Source organism: Cyanistes caeruleus, chromosome 17 (genome assembly GCF_971803275.1).
Source record: "Cyanistes caeruleus chromosome 17, bCyaCae1.hap1.1, whole genome shotgun sequence".
NCBI lineage: Eukaryota > Metazoa > Chordata > Aves > Passeriformes > Paridae > Cyanistes > Cyanistes caeruleus.
In genome coordinates, this window is record NC_141717.1 from 3182325 (window position 1) to 3204203 (window position 21879).

Below are 21879 nucleotides of genomic sequence, written 5' to 3' on the forward strand. Positions count from 1 at the left end.
ACAGCTGGGGAAAGGAGAAGACAGAGGAGATCCCCAACCTACTGCATTCATAGAAGACAGACACAGGTATTTTGTGCCCAAATTTCAAGACAAGGGTTTGCCTCTTCCACACACAAACTTGCACATCAGGAAGGGTTTATTTCCCAAACTCCAGAGTCAGATTCTTCAGGCAATGTGACCACAACTGCCAAGGTTTGCTCCCTGTGTTGGTCAAACCCTCCACTGAGCCCTCTCAATATGCAGCATTTGGGGGACATTATTAAAACTTTCACTGACAGTAAAAAAACCCCACTCACACAATTTTTTCCTTCCATTGCAGCACATGAATGGATTGGCAAAGCTCTCCCTGATGCCAGAGCACAGGGATGGACACAAGCAGAGACACAGGGGCAGCTGAAACTGCTAGGGAGGAACAGCTGACTGTGACCAGCTGTGCCCCAGCTCACTGTGCCCACCATGGAGCAGGCCCTGACCCCTTCCCCAAGCCATCCCTGCCTGCACAGGAGCTGTACCTGCAGCCAGAAGGCAGCACACTCCAGCACAGGAACCCTGCAGACAGCCACTGCCATGGAAACCAGCTTCCCCAGCAAAGCCATCCTGCTGTCATCTGCTTTGTTCCCTTGGGGGCTGAAGAGAGACGAAAAGATGACCTGCCGGACTGAATCCTTGGTCTGCTCTTGGAAATAATTGCACATGATCTCAAGGAGCTGAAGTTCCTGAAGTGGGGTCAGTCTCTGAAAGAAAATGAAAGCAAAGCTGTAAAACAGACTGAGACTCTTGAAGGGCCATGAGCCAAGTGAGAAGACAAGAACAGTAAAGGCTGAGAGCTTCCCTTTGGGCTGAGGGACTCAGTCATGGTGCACAGTACACACATTTGAGCTTGTTGAACCACCACTGCATTTAACTGGTGACACTGAAGAGCTCCAGGTTTCACTTGAACACCTGGATATCCAAAGCTGGTGCTTGCTGACTGACATTGCTGGGGGGGGAATACTGCTGGGTAGCTGGGGGGACAGAGTTGGACTCTGTGGACCTGATTTTTCTGGGCCTGAGAGAATTACAGCCTGTCAGTGGCTGATCTGTTACCAAGGGAAAGTCTCTTGAGAGCATCTCTCACTCAAGGATGATCTTTGTAAACTATTTCATTTTCTCAAAACAGCTCTGTACAGCTGTGGATAGTGTGTTCTTCTCTTATCCCACCAATGGGACAAGAGGTGATGTTCCATTTACCAATCGTGTTAAACCTGTAGCGTAATACCCTTTCAAAGGCTGAAAAGTTCGGGGAATAAAGGTCTTTTCTAGCAACTCGTTCTGCTGTGCTGCATAGAATCCACACTTCTACATCGTGTCCAACAGTGACAGGACTCAGCAGCACCGAGGGCTGCAGGGCCATGTACCCTCATAGTCACCAGCAGCTGTGGCTTCTGACTGCTCCTCTCTGAGTCCCCCCAATCCCAGCTCCATCCTATGCCCACACAAAACCCTTGGCAGGGCCCAGCTGCAGCACTCGGGGCTGTGGGCAGTCCCCAGGGCCTCCAGGGCCAGAACCCTGGCCAATCCATCAGGGACTGGCCACCAGCCCCCTCCCTGCCAAAAAACCTTAGTCACCAGCACCCCAGGCACCCTGTGCTGTCGTCCTGGGGCTTCAGTCTCCAGCAGCAGCAAAGCCTCAGGGACCCAATCCTGCCCCTCTATGCCCTCAGTCTCCAGCAGCAGAGCCTCAGGGACCCAATCCTGCCCCTCTATGCCCTCAGTCTCCAGCAGCAGAGCCTCGGGGACCCAATCCTGCCCCTCTATGCCCTCAGTCTCCAGCAGCAGAGCCTAGGGGACCCAGCCCTGCCCATCGAAGCCCTCAGTCTCCAGCAGCAGCCCGTGACAGAGGGAGCCTGAGCCCCGTTCTGAGGCCTCAGGCTCCAGCAAGGATCCTGTCCTGAGGTCCTGAGGCCTGCCCTGCATCCCCACTCGCCGGGGCAGTGTTCCCCCGCCTCCCGGGCCCGTTCCGCTCGGCCCGGGGTGTCCCTGCCGCACCTTGGGCGGCGCGCCGCGCTCCTTGGGGACCTGGAAGAGGAACTCCTCGAGCAGATCGGTGGGGCCCTTGTCCACGAGCGGCAGCGGCGCGTTCTGCAGCTGGCTGCTGAAGTAGATGTCCAGGTGGTACAGCACCTCCTTGGCGGCGCTGAGCGCGTCCCGCCGCAGCAGCGAGTGCCGGATGTCGCTCATGGCCCCGGCCCGGCCCGCTCCCGGCCCCGCTCGGCGCGGCCTCCCCTCGGCAGCGCGGACGGGCGGGCGCTACGGCGGCCCGGCCAGGACAAAAATGGTCACGCGCTACCGCCGCCGGCAGCGCCCCCTGGCGGGCTCACCCGCGGGGGGTGAGGGGGGCTCAGCCGAGAGGGAACCGGGCCTGGGCAGGGGTACCTGGACATGGCGGGGAGCTTGCCCTGAGGGACTGAGACAGGGGGTCTCAACCTTGGGAGGAGCCTGGCCATGAGGGGGTCTTGGCCCTGGAGGGATCTTGGTCCTGGGGGCTGGTGCTGGGGTTGGGTCAGGGGGTCTCAGCCTGGAGGGGTCTGGACGTGGGGGGCTATCGCCCCTGCGGGCCTTGGGCTCACTCAGGGGCTCTTGACTTGTGAACTGGCCCTGAGGGTTGTCCAGCCCTGGGGGTGTTGGCATGAAAAGGGTCTGATCTTAGTGGTGTCTTGGCCCAGAAATGGTGTTAAGCCCTGGGACTCTGTCTTGAGGGGGTCTTAGCCTGGCTGAGACAGGATCTGGAGGGACCTTGGCTCAGGAGGGTCACGGTCCTGGCCCCTGGAGGAGTTCCCAGGGGACATGAGGAGGGATTGACCAAGGAGGGTCCTGGCTGGGGAAACCTGGCCCTGGGGACCTGTTGGGGGGGTCTAGGTCCAGCCCTGATCCTTCTCTGGAGGGTGTTTGGCTCCAGGGGAGGAGCTGACAGGGCCCCCCAGCCCCCGAAGGATCACTGCACACTGCAGGGGCTCTCCTGGGAAACACAGCAGCTGCCTTTGGAGGACAGGAGTGCCAGGACATCAGCCAAGGTCGCTGGGACAGCGCTGTGTGAGCTGTAGGAGTGGGTGGGGTGGAAGGCCCAGCGTGCCATTCCCAGGGATGGGGCCTGAGCCGGGTGACTCCTGCACAGGGTCTGGGCATGGGCACCATGGCAGGGGTTTGTTGTTTTTTTGGGGACTTTTGGCTTCACACCCAAAGATCAAGCTGGGATGGTTCCTGCTGGCCCCAGCACATTTCCAGCTTGTTGGAAATGTGGGATGCTGGATGACATGATCCGTGCTGGTGAAATAAACACTTTTTAAGAGAATTTGTGTCTGGTGATTAGTGAGATCTGTCCATGCCACGTATTGGGAAGCTGCTGATCCCTACAAGAGGTCTCTGGGATCCATTTCACCAAGCAGAGCTCTTGTTGGCATTTTAATCCCTTCTCGGCCTTACCTGTGATGGGAGGCACTGGCAAAGGTTGAAAGGGTTCTTTTTTCACTGAGCAGACCTCTGCTTCCGTGAAAAATGCCATATGGAGCCTGCGGCCTCACATGATCCTTGGCTGGGCAACCAACTGGCAAGGAGAGAGTGTCCCTCTCCATAAATGCAGGTGCAGCTCCTTCCCTTTCCAGAGTCCCTGGACAACATCAAAGGTAGGTCCTGCTCCCCTCTCTTCCCACACCCCCCAGGAGTTCCCCTTGACAGTGTCACCTCCTCCAGCTCAATTTTACCACAAAGCTCTGCTGGGCCAAATCTGGGTGCAGCTCAGGGATGAATATGCCCCTTGTAGGTGCACCTGCCTGGGAGATTCAGAGGCTGCTGTACTCTCCAGGAGTGGGGAGGATTTATGGGGCTTTGGGCAATTTTTGGCATGACCAAATCATGGCACTATCAACTGAAGGGACTGTGGTCTTAGGGGGAAGAGTTCACAGCAAAAGTGCAAGTGGGAAAAGTGAGGATTTAACTAGAGCAGCTGCCCCAGAAGGAAAAGTGAGCCTGGGGTCAGCAAATCGTTCCTGAGGCTGAGATTTTGTGTGCCAAAAGCTGGAGCATTTGCCCGTCCTCTCAGCCCGTTTATCAGGCTCTGGGTGCGTTCAGGAACCCAGGCTCGGGCAGTGCTCAGGGCTCAGATCCCACATGCTGGTGAAATATTACCCCAGGGAGCTGAGTGCCATGGGAAATACTTCCCAAACGCTCTCCCCCGTGGATGGGAGCTGCAGCACTGCCTTTGCAGAGGGTCCTGAGGGAGCCATCCTGGGTGAGGATGGGGCAAGGGCACTGCTGGGGGATGGGGAACAGGGGAGGGGAAAGTTACCCCAGGTGAGGATGCTGCAGGCAGTGAGGAAGGTGGGGAGGGGTGTCAGGGAGGATCCATCCCTTGCTCTGTCCCAGCACAGCTGCTGTAGGGTCTTTGGAGTCTCTGTCACTGATCCAGGGAAAGGCAGGAGAGGCACAAGCCAAGGGATTTTGGGGTCCCTGATCACTGCCACCAATCCAAGGCCAGAAGAGGTGTCTGGGCTGAGCTGTTCCTCATGGAGAATGAGGAAGTGACTGCTCTGTGTCACCATGAAATGGCATTTACTTGTTTGCCAATAAATTTTCCACTCCAGCCTTGTGAGTGATCTGGCCTCCTTCCAGGAAGAACAGGTAGGATGAGGCCCCATGCAACAGAGGTGTAAAATTCCTGCATCCCGGTGGTTCACCAGAAAACAGACACCTCCCAGTGAAACCAGTATGGCCAGTGCGAATACCCTGGTTATCCCTGTTGTCTGTCCCAAATCCCTCTCCCAGCCATTGAGGGCTGAGCCCCTCCTGCACCTCTACACAGGATGGCAGGCTCGAGGCTGGTGTTGTCGCTGCTGGTTGCAGCTCTCCTGCTGCATGTGGCCACCACGCTGAAGGTCGGCGCCTTCAACATCAAAGCGTTTGGGGACACCAAGATGTCCAACCAGACCATCGCAAATATCATCGTGTCTGTGAGTCGGGGGGACAGGAGCAGGCCTGGATGTGCTCTGTTCTTTGGGATGCAGTCAGCTTGGGCAGCGGGACATCTGCTTCATCCATCCATCCATCCATCCATCCATCCATGCATCTGCTCTTATCCCATCAAAATCTCCCACCTCAGGCCATCTCCAGCCCTGCTGGTCCCCCGTCAAGGCTGGGTGACGTTTGATGCTGCCCAGGTTCCTCCCTTGGAGCAGCTGCTGGATAGGTGGGTGGTGGACAGACAGGGCCCTTCCAAGCCAGAGCACACCAACACAGGAATCCCCCCCCTGGCCCTGAGGTCCCTGCTGCCCTCCCATTGCCAGCCTGGGAGCCTTTGCACCCCAGACCAGGCAACCATGGGTGCTCCCCAGAGCAGCTCCTGGCCAGGGGAGAGCAGCTCTGAGCTTGTCCCCCCAGATCCTGTCAGAGTACGACATCATTCTGGTGCAGGAGGTCCGGGATGCCGACCTGAGTGCTGTGAATGACCTCATGGACCAGCTCAACAGGTGACCTCAATGGCTTGGTGTGGGAGTGACTGCAAAGGGGATCCTGGATGGATTCCAGCCATGCCAGGGCACCTCTGGCTCAGCTGAAGAGAGTCTGATGGATGCTGGGAAGCACCAGGAACCTCCTCTCACCCTCTCCACAACTTGCTTCCAGTTTTGGGAGGCACCCATACAACTTTTTGGTCAGCATCCCCCTGGGTCGGACCAGCTACAAGGAGCAGTACCTCTTCATCTACAGGTAAGGGATGCTGCCAGGGGTCACCTGCTGCCCTCCCCAGAAGTCCCCAAAAGGGATGGGTACCTTTGAGGGCTGCCCTGGTCTCCTCCCTCAGGTCAGACATGGTCTCCGTGCTGGATAACTACTATTATGATGATGGCTGCGAGTCCTGTGGGACCGATACCTTCAGCAGGGAGCCCTTCATTGTGAAGTTCTCCTCACCCACCACACGTGAGCAGAGCTGGTCTTGGGGAATGCCCAGACCTGGCACAGGGTCCCCTCCACGCAGGGCTGAGCCCAGATCTGTACCTGCCAAGCATAGAGGGGTTGCAAGCCTCCACCAGGGTCCCACCCATGGGTGCCTAGGGGTCCTATGTCCCTGCCCAGCAAGGCCAGCAATGCCTGCTGTTTCTCATCGTGTGCCATCTCCTACCAATCACCTTCCATCTCCCACCATGAGCTCTCTCCAGCTGTGTGCTTTCTCACACCTCCAGCTGCTTCCCATTGTGTCCTACATCCTATTATGTGCTACCTCCCATCTTGTGCCATATCCCACCATCTGCTTCCTCTGGCTGGGTGCCATCTCCCATCATGTCCCACCTCCTATCACCTGTCATCTCCATCCCTTCTATCTCCCATTATCCCACTTAGTTCCACCGCCTATCCTGTGCCATCACCTCCACCTCCTGAGAACCTCCTCAGGGTACACACACTGTCCCATCTCCTGCCCAAAACCATATTGGCTTGGAAATGCTAATGGGAAACAAGCAGCAAACCCCAAACAATGCACAAAGGCATGCAGCTCCCCACTGGAATTTCCAGTCTGAGGGACAGGCAGAGCACCAAACTCAACACACCCTTTCCCTTTCCTGGCCAGTAGCTGGGGCTTGGCCTGTGGTGGTTTCCAGGGGTTCCCGTTCCCTGCTCAGGGGTTGCACCCAAGCCAGGGGCTGATGGTCAGCTGTCTGGCAGAGGTACAGGAGTTTGTGTTGGTGCCTCTGCATTCCGAGCCCAGCCATGCAGCACAGGAGATCGATGCACTCTACGATGTCTACACCGATGTCATCGACAAGTGGGGGACTAACGTAAGCAGCATTGGGGAGCTTGGCTCCTCCCCAGGGCAGCCAGGTGGGCAGGTGGGATGAACATGTCCCATGAAAGGCCTCTTGTACCCATCAGAGCAGGTGCCAGCCCAGCAGTCTCCAGGCAGGGAGCTGCTGGATGGCCCTCCTGCCATTGCTGGGGGCTTGTCCCTGCACACTGGGGCACCTCAGTGGGGTTTGTAGCCAACTCTTAAGATTTTAGGGAGCCCTTGCTGCCCTGTAAGGTGTGTGGTCAGGGACTCAGTGCTCTGCCCTGCAGGATATAATCTTCCTGGGTGATTTCAACGCTGACTGCTCCTACGTGACCAGCTCCCAGTGGCCGTCCATCCGCCTGCGTTCCCTCCGTGCCTGCGAGTGGCTCATCCCCGACAGCGCCGACACCACCGTGGCCGACACCACCGACTGTGCCTACGACCGGTGGGTGCCATGGCAGGGGCTGGTAAGGGAAGGACTGATGGGCACTAACACCCCTGTGATGCCTCGGCAGCATTGTCGCCTGCGGTACTGCCCTGCGCCAAGACATTGAACCCGGCTCTGCCACCGTCAACAACTTTGACAAGAAATTCCACCTCCAGATCAAGGATGTGAGTGAGGGGCTGGGTGGGGCACGAGTCCACCAGCATTGGAATCTGCCCCACCATAGCTCCTGGGAGCCTGGGAGGGCTCCCTGTTCCCAAGGGTGCACCTGAGGGTGGCCTGACCCCAGCTGTTGTACCAGATCAACAATCCAGATAGAGCATTTTAGGATATGGTCTAAATTTTGGGGGTTGGAGTGGAACACTGGGGTCCCAGCCAGCCATGACAGCAGCAGTGGGTCCAGATGAGCTCAGGGTTTATGAATCGGCTCTGGTCAGGGTGACTCTGCTCTCCCTCTCATGCAGGCTTTGGCTGTCAGCGACCATTTCCCAGTGGAGGTGACCCTGAAAGCCCGCTGAGCCTGTCCCCACACCAGCGGCTACCAGGACAGCTCAGCACACACCTGCATCCCTCATGGGAGCCCACGCACCACTGGTGCCAGCCAGGCTGCCCACTGTCTCTGCAAGGAGTCCTTGAGCTCTTGTGGAAGTGTAATGCTTTCTGCTTCCATTAAAAATGAGCCTTTTCCTGCCTCTGCAGCTCTGGAAGGGAGGTCTCTTCAGTCTCCCCAGCAGCCCCTGGTGCCCCAGCCCCTCAGCCAGAGAGGTCCCCAGGGCTGGGGCACCTCCTGCCATTAAGAGACCTGGACCCATTGGGTGGTGAGAGCTGCTTCCTTCTCAGTGGATGGTGGCAAAAGGCAGGACTCTGGGAAGGGGCTGGGGGGCTCCAGGATTTCCAGGCTGCAGGATGCTCTTCTGCCAGCTCACAGGGCCACATCCTGACAGAGCCTGCCTGGCCGTGGGGCTGCTGACAGGGTGCTGACAGCAAGGGTGCAGGGAGGATGTGAGTCAGTTCCCAGGGGGTTTGGTGCTTCCCAGGGGGTTTCGGTACCGACATGACACCGAGGGACACGGGACTCATCCCGAGACTGGGTGTGAGGATACAAAACCTGGTGGCGCACATGAGAACCCGGCAAGTCCTGGCACGAGCAGCCATCAGAGCCACCTGCTTTGTTGTCATCCTGGGGTGATGCCATGGGCCATGGTGATGCCATGGACTGCCATGGGGAATGTCAGCCCTCCTGGGGCTACTTTGGATCCCCAGTGGGGCTGTTCTGGGTGACACTGGGGCTGCTGCAGGGGTTCACAGCCATCCCCTCTTGCTGTGGCTGGTAGTGCTCACCTGCCTGACCCAGCCACCGACCATTTCCTTCTCTTCCCTCTAATTACACCATCTGAATCACTCAATTAAGGCCAGCGCCCTTCACCTCCTGCCTGGCCACCATGCCCACTCTGTGATCCAGATGCCACCCCAGATGGCAGCCCCCTAAGTCCCACACCCCCATCCAGTCCCACAGGGATGCCCCAGCATTTCCAAGTCTCCCTGTCTTTCCTTTGCTGTGTCAGCACAGGGATGGCTGGGCTGGCCCCACCCTGTCGCCCTGTGGGATTTTTGGTTTCCCAATGTGGGAAGGAGCACAAAGTTATGCCAAAACCCCCACGGGGGTGTCCGACTCATCCTGCTTTGCCGGCACCTCCGCTGGGATAAAGCCGCCCATCCTGCTGCCGGGAGGGCAGAGGTGCTGCGCATTCAGCAGGGCAAGGACGGATCCGGGCTCAGAGCCTTCAACTGCCAACCAGGTGGGACTGGGATGTACTAGGATGAGTTGGGATGAGGAGTCGCTCCTCACCCCAGCAGTGGGGGCTGTGGTGAAGTTTAAGGATGTGGAACAGCCTGGGGTGGCTGGAATGCTGGCCGTGGTGGATGGGGCTGGAGGGCAGTGAAGACATCCTGCTGGGGGAGTGGAGCTGGGTGATCCCTGGAGCTGGAAGAGGCAGACTCACACCGGTGGGACAGGATTTATCTTCTTCTGGGACTGGTGAGCTGGCAGACTGCCCACACCAGCTCCGCAGCCTGCTCTGGGCAATGCCCACCATGACACACTGTCACACACCAGGGCTTTGGAAGGATCTACATGTTTTTTCCTCTACCCCAAATCCAAAATAGCGTTCTGAGTTCATCTCCCATCCCTGCATCCTTGTGACCCAGCATCAATCCTGGAAGAATGGGGACTGTGACACTGGAATTGTCCCTGCTGGCTGTGGCTCTCCTGTGCCCAGCCACTGCCATGCTCCGCATCGGTGCCTTCAACATCCAGGCCTTCGGTGACACCAAGATGTCCAACAAGGAAGTGGCAGAGATCATCATCAACGTGAGTGCAGCCAGTGCTCCGTGGGGATGGGCTGTGTGCTGGGACAGACCCCCAGCACGGCTCCTGTGCCAGAGACATGTGGGGAGGTGGCTGAAGATGGGTGGCTGGGCAGATGAAGGCTTGGTGGGGTGTCAGGCACAGCCCACAGTCCCTCTGAGCCCTCCCTGGGGACATCTGCTCTGGCACCAAGGAACACGCAAGTCCCCAGGGTACTGAAGCCAGAACCAGGTGCCTGGCTGGGAGATGGGTGGGAGACTGTCCCTGAGCTGTCCCTCTTGGCCTCACAGGTCCTGCGTCGCTACGATGTGGTGCTGGTGCAGGAGGTGCGTGACTCCGACCTCAGCGCCGTCACCGAGCTCATGGAGCAGCTCAACAGGTACAAGACGGGCTGGGACTGGGATGGCAGTAAGAGGCAAAAAAAAGTTGTCCACCAACAGAGAGCTTATTTTTGGAAAGATGAATAGGAGAAATGTGCTGGGGCAGGGTGGAGACACTGAAAACAACCCTGGGAATAACCCAGTGAAGGGAATGGGGATACAAGTGATACAAATCCCCTCTGAAAGCTGTCGGCTCACCAGAGCTTGCAGATGGAAAGGAACTACAGTTCTGGCAAGCTCTGTCTCCAAAATCCAACAGGACAGGGCAGAAGCAAGAGAGGGGGAGGATGGGACAGACAGACCTTGCACCCCAAGACCCTGTGAGTGGCAGGGGGACCCCAGGATGGACCCAGCAGTGGATGATGCTTTGAGGGGGGGTCGTTCTGGCACCCTAGGAGGAAAAGGGGCTGCTGGGGTGGGCTAAAACTTGCCCCAGCAGGGTGGCAGCTCCTCCACCAGCTGGGTGCTGACCCCGTTTTGAGAGAGGGCACGGGGAAGCTGCTGCTGCCATGTCAAAAGGCAGCTAGTGCTCTCAGGAGGTGATGTGCACCCAGCCCATGTCCTCACCCCTTCCGTGTCCCCTCCAGCAGGCCACAAAGCAGCCAGGGCAGGGAGGGTGACGCTGCGTGCTGCAGAGCCCCAGGCTGCTCACTGACCTAATTTAGCTCTGCCGCAAATGAAGGTGAGGAATGTCCCTGCAGAGAAAGGGTGGCAGGAGCTTCCCAGTGCCATGCTGTACCCAAGGAACCACCCCGGGGAGAGGCACTGGGGGCTTCGGAGTCACCCTCATGTCACCCCACAACCAGGGCCCAGTGACCCATGGGGACTGCAGAGCAGGACCAGCTGGTACAAACCCTGGGGCCACCCAGCTCCTGGACATGCCAAAGCAAATGCAGGATGGTCCCAGCCACATCACTGTCCTGCCTTTGTGTCTCTGCAGTGAATCCACATCCACATACGACTACGAGATCAGCGGCCCCCTGGGACGGGAGAACTACAAGGAGATGTACCTGTTTATCTACAGGTAATGGGGCTGGCAGTGCTGCTGCCTGTGCCATGACACTGCAGGGCCACCAGCACCATGGAGTGGACACGGGCTGTGTCAAGTCCCAGGGTCACCATCCTTTTGCTCCCACAGGACAGATGTTGTGTCTGTGGTGGACACCTACCAATATAAGGACCCCCAGGATGTCTTCAGCCGGGAGCCATTTATCCTGAGGGTCTCAGCACCCAGCACCAGTAAGTGGGGGAACAAGTGGCCATGGGTTGTGGCATAGGGTGGCCATGGGGCTGACATCCCTCTCCCCTGGCAGAGGTGAAGGAGTTTGTGCTGGTGCCCCTGCACTCGGCCCCACATGATGCTGTCGCCGAGATTGATGCGCTCTATGATGTCTACCTGGCCATCATCAACAAGTGGGGGACTGATGTGAGTGCCACCAGCACTGGGGGGGGGACACTGAGGTTGGACACTGAGCCCCAGGGACTGTTTGACCCACACTGGGACCCTGCTTTGAAGTGAGCACAGCTGGTGCAGGAGCCATGGGGCGGGAACCCTGTTCCTGCCCTGTGACAGGGCGGTCTCTGCCACCCCCATGGGAGGACTGGTGGCAGGAACAGCCCATCACCCACACCATGAACCTCCCATCTCCCCTGCAGAACATGATGTTCCTGGGGGACTTCAATGCTGACTGTTCCTACGTCCAGCCGAGCGACTGGTCATCCATCCGCCTGCGCACCAGCGACATCTTCAAGTGGCTGATCCCCGACAGCGCCGACACCACCGTGGGCAAGTCAGACTGTGCCTATGACAGGTGAGTGCCACCACTGTCCCTTCCCTGGCACCCCAGTGGCCCCCTGCCTGCCCTGCACTGACAGCCAGGGCAGGAGTGGCACCCACCATCCACCCAAATCTCCCCTGCAGGATCGTGGTGTGTGGCAACAAGCTGAAGAGAAGCATCGTGTCCAACTCAGCTGGTATCTTCAATTTTCAGCGTGCTTTCCAGTTGGACCAGGAGGAGGTGAGCCCAGGATCACACAGTGGGGGCTCTAGCAGGCATCAAAGCTGAGCTGGCCCAGGCTGCAGGGCTGTCCTTGTCTCTTCAAGGGGTTCAGGGTGACAAGAGACCCAAGGGTGGAACCCGGGGATTTGGGGTCACTGCCTGTCCCCGTTGGGAAGAGAAGAGATGCACAGGGTTTTTTATGGTCTTCCATGGGCAGGACTCAAGGTATGGGGTAACCCAAGCCAACCTTCAACCACCCATGACTGGCACAGAGCCCCCAGATGAGACATGGGAGCTTGGAGGGCAGGTGGCCATGCCTGCCCCAAGCCACACCTGGGCACCTCTCCATGAGAGGTGCCAAAACTCCCGTTTTAGCCTTGTGTGTTGAGTGTCTTGGGGCTGGGGACAGTGTTCCCCCTCCAGCAGGCAACAGGTTCTGGCAGGGCAATTAACAGCAAGGGGTGAGTGGCTCACTGAGCATCTCCTAACTCTTGCCCTTTTCCAGGCCCTGGCAGTCAGTGACCACTACCCTGTCGAGGTGAAGCTGGCGGCCTGAGCTCCTCCTGCAGCCACAGACCAGGATCCAGCTCCAGCTCCCACCACCAATCCCCATGAAGGTGTTCCACTCAGCCCCATCCACAAGTCCTGTGCATGGGCTGCCCTAGATCCTGGTCTGGAGAAAGATGGAAGCTGGCTGTGCCCAGACCCCCCAGCCCACCATGAACCAGAGCCTGAGGACAGGCCACCAACCAGGACACTGTGACCACAGACAAGCCATGGAACAAAGCATCCATCTCCTACCTCATTGAAGATTTATTGACAAACCTAATTTCATGATTAACTGTTGCACAGGAGGGAAGACATCCAAGGACCGTCAGGCTCGGGCCACAGCATATTGAGACCCTGTCCCTGTCCATTCCTCAGGGGGCTGAGTGGGCTCTCCCTGCCCTTGGGGAAGGCAGCAGTGGTGTCAGGCACTCTAGAGGCACAAAGGGAAGGGGCAGCTGGGGCGGCTGTGGGAGCAGGTGGCACGTCACCGATTGCTGGCACTGCAGGTGGCTTCGCTGTGACACCAACAGCTACTGCAGTGTTTCAGAGGGTGACTCGACCTCCCAGGGACCAGCTGGATCCTCAGCTCTTCCTCTTCTTCAGCATCTCCATGTACATGCGAAGGGACTTCTGGATGGACTCTTTTGAGACGAAGGTGATGAAGTTCTTGATGTCCTCCTCCCGGTGAGCTACCAGGCGGTCCAACACCGCCTTCCTCATCATGGTCTTGGTGAGCTGGCGGGCATGGTCTGCAGAGAGGACAGCAAGGGTGAGGAACAAGCCTTGTCCTCACCCCTGACCAGTACTCAATGCCACCACATGCAGCTCTAATGGGGAGGGATCACACAGCAAAGTGCTCTTGAAAGCAGCAGGGAAAGGGGTAAGACAAACCCACCAGCTGAGAGCTGAACTGGATAAATTCTCATACAATAAATAATGGTTGTACTGCTCAGTGGGGAAATGACTAATCTACTGGCAAAGACAACAAGAAATTGTGTATCTCCTTCTCTTGGTGCCCTCCACAGCCCAATATCCACCTCCAATACACACCAGTAGCCAAACAAAATTCTTTCTTATTGGAAACTGCTGTGGCTCTAAGCTTCCCTGAACCAGTGCCTTCAGTCCCTGCTCACTCAGTCTGCTCCTGCCAACAATGCTGTACAAAAGGCAGCAGCACCTCCCTTGAGCTCGTCCCTGGGCCTGTGCCATTCCACATGGAAATGTGGATACTGCTGGAGCTGACTGAGGCCTGGAGCACACATCTGCTTACACCCTCACAGAGCCAGGTGCAGTGATGGGGCAGCACATCTGCTGCACAGATGGTTATTCAGGCACTTAGAGACAATGAAATGAGGAGTGACCCCCACATCCACACACTGGGAACCCTGAATTGCTCCAGCAATTCCAGGTGCTGAAGCTATCTCCACCCAGACACAGCTCTGATTTAGGGGAAGAATCTGCAGGAGACCTCCTGGAAATCAGGAGAAGGCACACCTGAGACATGTTACTCAGTCTGGGGAGTGAGGTGTCACTCTAACACCAGGACAGCAGGGAGGAGAAGTGGCACGGGCTGGGACAGCTCAGACCTGTGAAGAGCCCTCTCCCAGCCCAGGAACCTTGTGCTGCAGTCACAGTCCAAACACACGACGCCTGTGCTGTCTGCCTGCCCTCATCCACGCCCCCATCACTGCCATCCAGAGTGCCAAGAGTTAGTTCAGATCACAAAAGCAGCCTGGCAGCCACCCAGGAACTTTCACCCAGCCTGTTCACTCAGCTCCATGGCAGCTTTCCTGGGCTAACACCTCCACTGACAGAGAGAGATTGTGTCTGTCTGTGGAGCTCAGACACCTCCAGACTGACTCAGCAGGGCTAGCAGGATGAGCTGAGCTGGAGCCACGTGCTCTGAACGTTAGCACAGTGTCCCTCTCCGTTAGCCCAAGGCTGCTGAGACCGCTGGGCTGACCTTTCCAACCTCCCAGCCCACCAAACTTCCCCTTTTAATGGAAACTGTTACATAGCTCCCAGGCACCAGCCCTGGCATCTGCACTTCCTACTCAGACCAGGTCCCCTCCTCTTCTGCTAGAGGTTTACCAGGAAGGGCCAGCCACTGTGCCATGACAGCTGCAGCCTTCTCCATGAGCTTCTCCTCTGGCACCAGCTCGTCCACGAGGCCCAACCTCTGCGCCTCAGGTGCAGGGTGGAGGGAGCCCAGCTGGAGGGAGCGTTCGGCAATTCGGTGTCCCACAACATTCACAAATGTGTCCTTAAACCTGCAAGAGATGGGAGGGAAAGCCACACTCAGGGGCAGCTCACCCAGACATCAAGAGCTGACAGCATCCTGGTCCCACTCCCCAGGCTCGGGGCTCTGAGAGTATCCTGGTCTCACTGCTCAGGTTTGGTGCTCTGAACAGCAGCTGTGGGCTCAGTCATGATGTGAAAATGGTGTGAGAAGAGCCATTTTTGGTAGTACCCCAAGAGAGTTCCCTCTCCTCTGCATGAAAGCTGCTCCTTTTACTCTCACTGCCTGTGGGTACCCCCTTGCTGTGACTGAAAACTCCTTCCCAACAGTACATTCATATGTTCCTAGGGCAAACAAGGGGCCCTTGGTGTGTCAGGATCTTAGTGCCCCTGTGCTTTTAAGGGATTCTGCAGGTACACAGTGTGTACACAGAGAAAAGCCCTGACTGAGCCTGACCCATGAGATCTCCCAGCACTAGTTCTGGAGTTAATTGCAGGGCCAGAAATAAGCTCCTTGTTGGTGCAGGATGTGAGGACATTCTGCAGCCTGAAAGCTTTTCAGATACCTGCAGGACAGGACAGAAATGAGGTGCCATCTCCTGCAGCTACAGCTGCAAATAACTGATCTCTGACACACAAACCACACTGCCATGACCAGTTGAACTGATTAATTAACTCCTTAAAGATTAATTCTTTCTAGAGACCTACACATGATACTAGAAGTGGGAGGCACTGGCCTACCAGAAGGGAGCCACAATGCCCAGCTGGGCTTCGTTCAGGCCGATGCTGAATTTGGGGTTTTCTGCCATGATCCTGTAGTCACACGACAGGGCAATGAGGCAGCCCCCAGCCGGGCTGGACCCCTGGCAGAGAGAAGGACAGAGTGAGTCCAGGACATGGTTACAAACACCCCCCAGCCTTGCTGATCACTCCAGAGCACGGAAGATACCAGGAAGACAGAGCAGATGATCCCCAAATTTCTGATCACCTGATTCGAAACAGCCCTAAAGATTTCTGAAGTTTATAAGGGTTTCATAGAAGGGTTGGAAGGCACCTTAAAGCCCATTTCATTCCAAGCTCCCTACTACCGGCAGGGACACCTTCCACTAGATCAGGTTGCTCAGAGTTCCATCCAGCCTGGCCTTGGATACTTCCAGGGATGGAGCAGCCACAGCTTCTCTGGGCAACGTGTTCTAGGGCCTCACCCCCCTCACAGGGAAGATTTCCCTTCCATTTGTGACCATCTTTTCCACGGTTCAGTGCTGCTCAGCCCTGCACAGGATGCCTGAGAGAAAACCCAAGTGCCTTCAATGGGGGGCTGTGGACAGACACCACCGTGAGCTGCCAGGGCAGCACCGCCCTGGAAAACGAAAACAAGACACCAGAAATGTAATGACCCATCCATGGACACGGAGACTCCAGCAACACTTCCCTGCTGGCCAAGAATCCCAGCTGGAGGAGCAAAACCTGCTGGAAATGCTGAAATGCTGCTGTAACCCAACAGTGTCTGCAGCTTACATAGAGCCTGCAGCATCCCACGCTTCCATAGCTTCCCACGCCCCACAGAACTGACAGACATGAATTTCGCCCAAACACCCCAACAGATAGATCCCTGGATGAATTTCAGCCTGGCTTTTCAGCTGTCCCTACTCACACAGTCCAAAGAAGCTGCAGCAGGTGACAATCCCACCCTAAGGAAGGCAGGCCCAAAGGACTTACATTGACTGCAGCCACTGTCACCATGTTGGAGCCGTAGAGCCGGAGCCACATCTCCTGCACAGCTCTCCAGAACTCGCCGTAGTGCTCCACGCTCTTCCCACACATCTCGGTGATGTCCAGGCCAGATGAGAATATTTTGGGAACAGCCTGGAATTGGGAAAAGACAGATGTCACTGAGAATCATGGGGAAGGAAGGGCCCTTCAGCTCTCGGCCCGGCAGCCTGAGGGAAGGGAAAGTGATGAATATGTGATATAAATCAGGGCTTTTTGGGGTTCTGAAAATATTTCCCCAGTGCACCCACAGTCTGGATTATCCCACTACCATGGCCTGAAGTGCTGGGCCTCAGCTTGCAACACAATTTCTCATTGTCAGGGTGCCTGTGTGAGAACATCAGCCACACAGCACAAAAACCTGTCCTGTCCCACTCCCAAGCACCACTTTGTCCCCACAGCACATCTGAAAATAAGCACTGGCATCTCCCACCAGTTCCCTGTGGGTGAGCCAGGAAATATCACAGGATGTGTCAGGTTGGCAGATAAGCGGATTTGATTTTCATGAGAGAAATAACACTTTGTTGTCCTTCTGCTAGAAAAGGGAACAGAAGAAAGATCATGGCCCTTCCAAGAGCCCCCTGCCCTCCTCCCAGAGCCAATCCAAGGTGCCTGGGGGCCCTCCTGTGCCAGTGAGCAGTGACCCCATCAGGGTAAACACTTACAGAGGTGATGATCACACCCCGGCAGGCCCGGTTGTTCTCCAGCTTTTCCAGGCCTATGGAAAACTCTGTGAGGAACTCCAGGCTGAGGCTGTTGACTGGGGGACTCTTGAACTTCATCACGGCAACGCCTGTGCAGGGCAAACACAGGGACATCAGACTCCACCCCACAGCAGCTCACACTGCCCTACCCAGGGCAGCTTCACCCACCTCCCTGTTTCCCTCACCAAGCTGTCTTCCCACTCCAAATCAACTGCACTCCTGGCTATTTAAAAGCTTCCAGAGCAGCAGAGCCAAGGGCAAGGTCCTGTCTTGGCCCAGATCCACCCACGAGCCAGGGTCACTCAGCAAGTGGTGGACCTGAAGCACGGACCAGGCCATGTGTGGTGGCACCCCACGTGTCCCAAAGCCCAGCCATCCTCCTGGTCACAGTGCCCAGCAATTCCCTTCTTTCTGGGCTCAATGGGGAAGGTTGAGCATGAAGCTTCTGTCACAGCAAACGGCCTGTATCCAGGGGGTCACAAAGGGGCTCTGAGCCCTTGTCCCTGCCCAAACTGCACTACCCTACCCAAAAGGTGCTCCCTGAGTGCTTAGCCTGGGTGCTGCAGCCATGCTCAGCTGGGAACAGCATAAGGACACAGCCAAGCACCTGAAAGCAGGACCTGGGAAGCCACAAAAAGATGCACCTTTGTTCAGTGCAGGGACATGGCCCTGTGACAGCTATTCCTGGTAGCCAGATCACAGAAATTCCCAGCAGCTTTTCCCTGATGGAGCACTGCCACTCTAGCAGGCGCCCAAACCAGGAACTCCCAGAGAGGGGACAATGCACAGGCAGAGGACAATGACAGCCAGGATCTGCCTGTAGCACCAACCACCTGAAGTGCCCACAACTGGTGAGATTCCCAGCCCCAAACCCTTCTCCCCGAGGCTCCTAAGCAGCTGCAACATCTGGGGCTTTGATGACTTCCCATGCCCAGAGCCACAAATGCCATGGGACAGGGATGGAAGGAACCCTCCCTGTGCCCCACAATGCCCGTGGGTTGAGGGTGACAGCGCAGAGGTGCCACCCGCCGTACCTGAGCTCTCGTCCAGATCCACCTGGATCTTGTTGTTGCTGAAGGAACGACACGGGGCGAGCGGGAGGCCAGGGGGCTGCGGGGGGCCGGGGGGCGGCCGGGCGGCCCTGTCCCACGCTGGGGGGCGGCAGCACAGGGGCACCACACCTGGGGGACACACACAGGTAAGGACGGGAAGCGTACAGCCCCCAAGGGTGTGGGGTGCGCTCCCCAAAACCGCTCTGCACGGGCAGGGCGGGACATGGGGACACCCTGACCCCCTCAGGGAGGAAGGATATAGAGACAGCCCAACCCATGGCAGGGTGACACGCTGAACACCCTGACGGTAAGGGGCACCCTGGCGGTAAGGGAGGGGCACAGAGAGACAGCGGGGGCTCGGGGACACGCCGAGCCCGCCGCAGGGAGCAGTCGGGGCAGGGTCCGGGCGCACCTGAGCGGCCGATCCAGCGGGCGAGCGCCACAGCCGCCATCTTGTGCCGGGCTCAAGGGTACGGGGCGGGGCCTGTGGGGGCGGGACCAGGAAAGGGCGGGATCCCGCTGAGCAGCGTTGAAGCCCCGCCCACCCCCAAAGCCCCGCCCACCGGCTGAGCTGCGGCGCGCACGTGCTGCCCCCTCGTGGTGGCCCTGCCGCACCGCTCTGTCCGGCACTGACCACTCCGTCCTACCCGCCCTGTCCTGTCCTGTCCTGTCCGGCCGGCACTGACCACTCCGTCCTACCCGCCCTGTCCTGTCTGGCCGTCACTCACCACTCCGTCCTACCCTCCCTGTCCTGTCTGTCCGGCATTGACCACTCCGTCCTACCCTCCCTGTCCTGTCTGTCCGGCACTGACCACTCCGTCCTACCCGCCCTGTCCTGTCCTGTCCTGTCCGGCCGGCACTGACCACTCCGTCCTACCCGCCCTGTCCTGTCCTGTCCTGTCCGGCCGCCACTGACCACTCCGTCCTACCCTCCCTGTCCTGTCCTGTCCTGTCCGGCCGGCACTGACCACTCCGTCCTACCCGCCCTGTCCTGTCCTGTCCTGTCCGGCCGGCACTGACCACTCCGTCCTACCCGCCCTGTCCTGTCCTGTCCTGTCCGGCCGGCACTGACCACTCCGTCCTACCCGCCCTGTCCTGTCCTGTCCTGTCCGGCCGCCACTGACCACTCCGTCCTACCCTCCCTGTCCTGTCCTGTCCTGTCCGGCCGGCACTGACCACTCCGTCCTACCCGCCCTGTCCTGTCCTGTCCTGTCCGGCCGGCACTGACCACTCCGTCCTACCCGCCCTGTCCTGTCCTGTCCTGTCCTGTCCGGCCGGCACTGACCACTCCGTCCTACCCGCCCTGTCCTGTCTGGCCGTCACTGACCACTCCGTCCTACCCTCTCTGTCCTGTCCTGTCCTGTCCGGCCGGCACTGACCACTCCGTCCTACCCTCCCTGTCCTGTCCTGTCCTGTCCGGCCGGCACTGACCACTCCGTCCTACCCTCCCTGTCCTGTCCTGTCCTGTCCTGTCCTGTCCTGTCCTGCCGGCACTGTCCCCCCTGTTCTGCACCCAGCCATGTGCCCAGGGTCCCTCACACACCTTTCCTCTCCTCTCAGCCGAATACCCCGGTCCGGCCCCCGCCGCTGGACGCCGGAGCCCCGGGCTGCCTGGGCCGGGGCCAGCCGCCCCCGCAGAGCGCTGGCCCGGGGATCGGCGCTGGGAGCCCCGGTGCTGGGCCGTGCCAGCGCTGGCTGCGGATCTCATCACGGTGGAGGCTGCCCGGGGGGACACCGCGGGGGCCAGGGCCGGCCGTGCCGTGCAGGCAGAAAGCGTCCGGCAGCGGGATGGCGGGGATGGCACTGCCCCTCTGCCTGGTCCTCGCTGCCGCCCTGCAGGGTGGCCTGACCCGGGCCCCGGGGCCCCCGGCCCGCCCCGGCCCCCTGCTCCTGCGGCTGCGGCGCCTGGAGGAGCAGGTGGGTGCCCGGGGCGGGGAGGGGGTGCTGCCCAGCCTGTGCCAGGGGGACACTCAGCATTTTGGGTTGGGCGGGGACCCGACATGGGGACATGGGTTCACTCCACATCATCCCACTCCCTTGCAGTTTCTTCGGCTGCAGGAGGTGACGCTGAACCACCTCCAGAGCATCGCCAGCAACTACAACATCTCCTACAACATCGATGGACGTTTCCAGGCACTGGCGGAGCAGGCAGAGGCGGCCGACGCTGCCCGGGCCGCCCTGGGTGCCGAGCTGGCCCGGCTGGCCACCGCTGGCCGGCGGCTGCGCCGCAGGCTGAAGAGGCTGGAGGGGACAGTGGGTGCCCTGAACCCGCTGCTCACCCACCCGCCGGCTGCGCTGGTGGAGGCTGGCACCAAACCGCATGGTCTGCCAGACGCTGCCCGGGGCCGGGGCAGCCAGCTGGAGCAGCAGCCACCGGGCCAGGCTGTCCCATTGTGGCAGCAACACCGGCAGGAAGAAGGACACTGGCTGCCGGCTGATGCCGGGCCTGGTGGAGCGCTCGGGGAGGATGAGGAGACCCCTCGCGATGCAGCCCCAGGACCCCAGACCATGGCACCGGTGCTCCTCACCGGAACCGCGGTCCCCCGGGAGCAGCCCCCGGCCCCCCGGCAGCCGGGAGAGGGTAGGTACGGTCCCCCCACCCCGGTGCCCGCCTCCCCCGCCTGTCGCACCGGTGCCGTCCTGCTCTTCCCCAACACCTCCGCTGAGCCCAGGGCCGTCCTGGGGCTGGGGCCACAGCGGGGGCTGCGGGCGATGTCCCTCTGTGCCTGGCTGGCCACCCCAGCCCCTCGCCTCGGTCCTCTCCTCTCCTACGGCACCGAGGACGGGCACAGCGAGCTGGCCGTGCACGGCCACGGTGGGGATCGCCCCGGCTCTGCACGTTTCATCGTGGGGCGCCGGCAATTTCGGGATCTCCCGGTGGTGCCGCTCCTGGATGGCAAATGGCACCACCTGTGCCTCACCTGGTCCTCCGGCCAGGGCCAGTACCGCTTCTACGCGGACAGGAGGCTGCTGGCCGCCGGCTCCGGCTTCCAGCAGGGCTATGAAATTCCCGCTGGTGGCTCGCTGGTGCTGGGCTGGGGGCAGGACGGCCCCAACATGGACTTGGACACTGCAGAAGGTTTTGTGGGTCACCTGGCTGGTTTCGCTCTCTGGAGACGGGCTCTCCTGCCCGGGGAGGTGGCCAGAATGGCGACCGGGCAGGGGCTGCCCCGTGGCCCCCTCCTCACACTGGCCGATGCCTCGGTGCAGGGCGGGGTGCGGAGGGTGGCGTGTCCCTGCCTCCAGCGCTGCCTTTGACGGGGCTGACAGCAGGAATGGTGCCGGCTACCAGCGGTCACGGCTGGCTCATGGTGCCGCTCCCGACACGAGCTGAATCCGCCCAGCGTGATGGGACAGCCAGCAGGGAGGGCATCTCAGGACCAGCCCCACCAGAGGAGGGGAAAAGGGAAAAGGCATCCAGTACGGCAGAGGTGGGACCAAAGCCGGAGGTTTCCTGCTCCTAGAGGATGTACAGCCCATCGTTCCTATTAAAATGCTCCGAACATTAGAAAAAACAATTTTATTTCTGTCCTGCTCATTCACCGTAACTCTCGGTGCCGCTCAGGCGGGCAGGAGCTGC

At 59.2% G+C, this 21879-nt stretch overlaps 5 protein-coding genes across 6 annotated transcripts in view; 3 read left to right on the forward strand and 2 right to left on the reverse strand.

The window, feature by feature from the left end:
- INTS15 (integrator complex subunit 15) overlaps positions 1-2296 on the reverse strand; it is an 8429-nt gene extending 6133 nt beyond the window's left edge. Inside the window, exons 1-2 of one of the 2 annotated variants that reach the window (XM_086854341.1) lie at positions 2029-2296; positions 513-734 (exon numbers count right to left, since the gene is read on the reverse strand). In XM_086854341.1, coding sequence (XP_086710467.1) covers positions 513-734; positions 2029-2220 — 414 coding nt within the window. In that variant the 5' untranslated portion in view covers positions 2221-2296. Of the gene's footprint in view, positions 1-512; positions 1669-1770 lie in introns of both variants that reach the window. The other variant, XM_086854342.1, reaches the window with a different exon arrangement.
- Positions 2297-3641: 1345 nt separating this feature from the next.
- Positions 3642-7936, forward strand: LOC111935887 (deoxyribonuclease-1-like). Its single transcript, XM_023936512.2, has 9 exons — positions 3642-3662; positions 4838-4985; positions 5413-5501; positions 5656-5739; positions 5834-5949; positions 6691-6803; positions 7081-7238; positions 7309-7405; positions 7703-7936. The coding sequence occupies exons 2-9, from the start codon at positions 4839-4841 to the stop codon at positions 7754-7756; spliced, it is 858 nt and encodes a 285-aa protein (XP_023792280.2). The 5' UTR covers positions 3642-3662; position 4838; the 3' UTR covers positions 7757-7936.
- A 77-nt stretch (positions 7937-8013) lies between these two features.
- Positions 8014-13486, forward strand: LOC111935897 (deoxyribonuclease-1-like 2). Its single transcript, XM_023936529.2, has 8 exons — positions 8014-9609; positions 9897-9985; positions 10927-11010; positions 11125-11225; positions 11300-11412; positions 11643-11797; positions 11908-12004; positions 12492-13486. Exons 1-8 carry the CDS (start codon positions 9463-9465, stop codon positions 12540-12542), a joined length of 837 nt encoding a protein of 278 aa, XP_023792297.1. The 5' UTR covers positions 8014-9462; the 3' UTR covers positions 12543-13486.
- Positions 12782-18809, reverse strand: ECI1 (enoyl-CoA delta isomerase 1). Its single transcript, XM_086854346.1, has 7 exons — positions 18712-18809; positions 18282-18428; positions 17209-17336; positions 16493-16639; positions 15515-15636; positions 14627-14805; positions 12782-13284 (listed from the first exon to the last, which is right to left on the reverse strand). The coding sequence occupies exons 1-7, from the start codon at positions 18749-18751 to the stop codon at positions 13118-13120; spliced, it is 930 nt and encodes a 309-aa protein (XP_086710472.1). The 5' UTR covers positions 18752-18809; the 3' UTR covers positions 12782-13117.
- A 1171-nt stretch (positions 18810-19980) lies between these two features.
- PTX4 (pentraxin 4) lies at positions 19981-21817 on the forward strand. The gene is made up of 2 exons (XM_086854347.1): positions 19981-20216; positions 20343-21817. The coding sequence occupies exons 1-2, from the start codon at positions 20088-20090 to the stop codon at positions 21555-21557; spliced, it is 1344 nt and encodes a 447-aa protein (XP_086710473.1). The 5' UTR covers positions 19981-20087; the 3' UTR covers positions 21558-21817.
- Positions 21818-21879: the final 62 nt, after the last annotated feature.

What these genes read in the sequence shown, in the direction of transcription:
- LOC111935897 (XM_023936529.2), top strand. Translation starts at nt 9,463, where the DNA reads ATGGGGACTGTGACACTGGAATTGTCCCTGCTGGCTGTGGCTCTCCTG. An exon ending in TGGCAGAGATCATCATCAAC is followed by an intron (nt 9,610 to 9,896) that starts GTGAGTGCAGCC and finishes TTGGCCTCACAG; the next exon opens with GTCCTGCGTCGCTACGATGT. An exon ending in CTCATGGAGCAGCTCAACAG is followed by an intron (nt 9,986 to 10,926) that starts GTACAAGACGGG and finishes GTGTCTCTGCAG; the next exon opens with TGAATCCACATCCACATACG.
- ECI1 (XM_086854346.1), bottom strand. Translation starts at nt 18,751, where the DNA reads ATGGCGGCTGTGGCGCTCGCCCGCTGGATCGGCCGCTCAG. An exon ending in GGATCTGGACGAGAGCTCAG is followed by an intron (nt 17,337 to 18,281) that starts GTACGGCGGGTG and finishes TGCCCTGCACAG; the next exon opens with GCGTTGCCGTGATGAAGTTC. An exon ending in TGACAGTGGCTGCAGTCAAT is followed by an intron (nt 15,637 to 16,492) that starts GTAAGTCCTTTG and finishes TCTCTCTGCCAG; the next exon opens with GGGTCCAGCCCGGCTGGGGG.
- PTX4 (XM_086854347.1), top strand. Translation starts at nt 20,088, where the DNA reads ATGGCGGGGATGGCACTGCCCCTCTGCCTGGTCCTCGCTGCCGCCCTG. An exon ending in TGCGGCGCCTGGAGGAGCAG is followed by an intron (nt 20,217 to 20,342) that starts GTGGGTGCCCGG and finishes ACTCCCTTGCAG; the next exon opens with TTTCTTCGGCTGCAGGAGGT.
- LOC111935887 (XM_023936512.2), top strand. Translation starts at nt 4,839, where the DNA reads ATGGCAGGCTCGAGGCTGGTGTTGTCGCTGCTGGTTGCAGCTCTCCTG. An exon ending in CTCATGGACCAGCTCAACAG is followed by an intron (nt 5,502 to 5,655) that starts GTGACCTCAATG and finishes ACTTGCTTCCAG; the next exon opens with TTTTGGGAGGCACCCATACA. An exon ending in GTTCTCCTCACCCACCACAC is followed by an intron (nt 5,950 to 6,690) that starts GTGAGCAGAGCT and finishes GCTGTCTGGCAG; the next exon opens with AGGTACAGGAGTTTGTGTTG.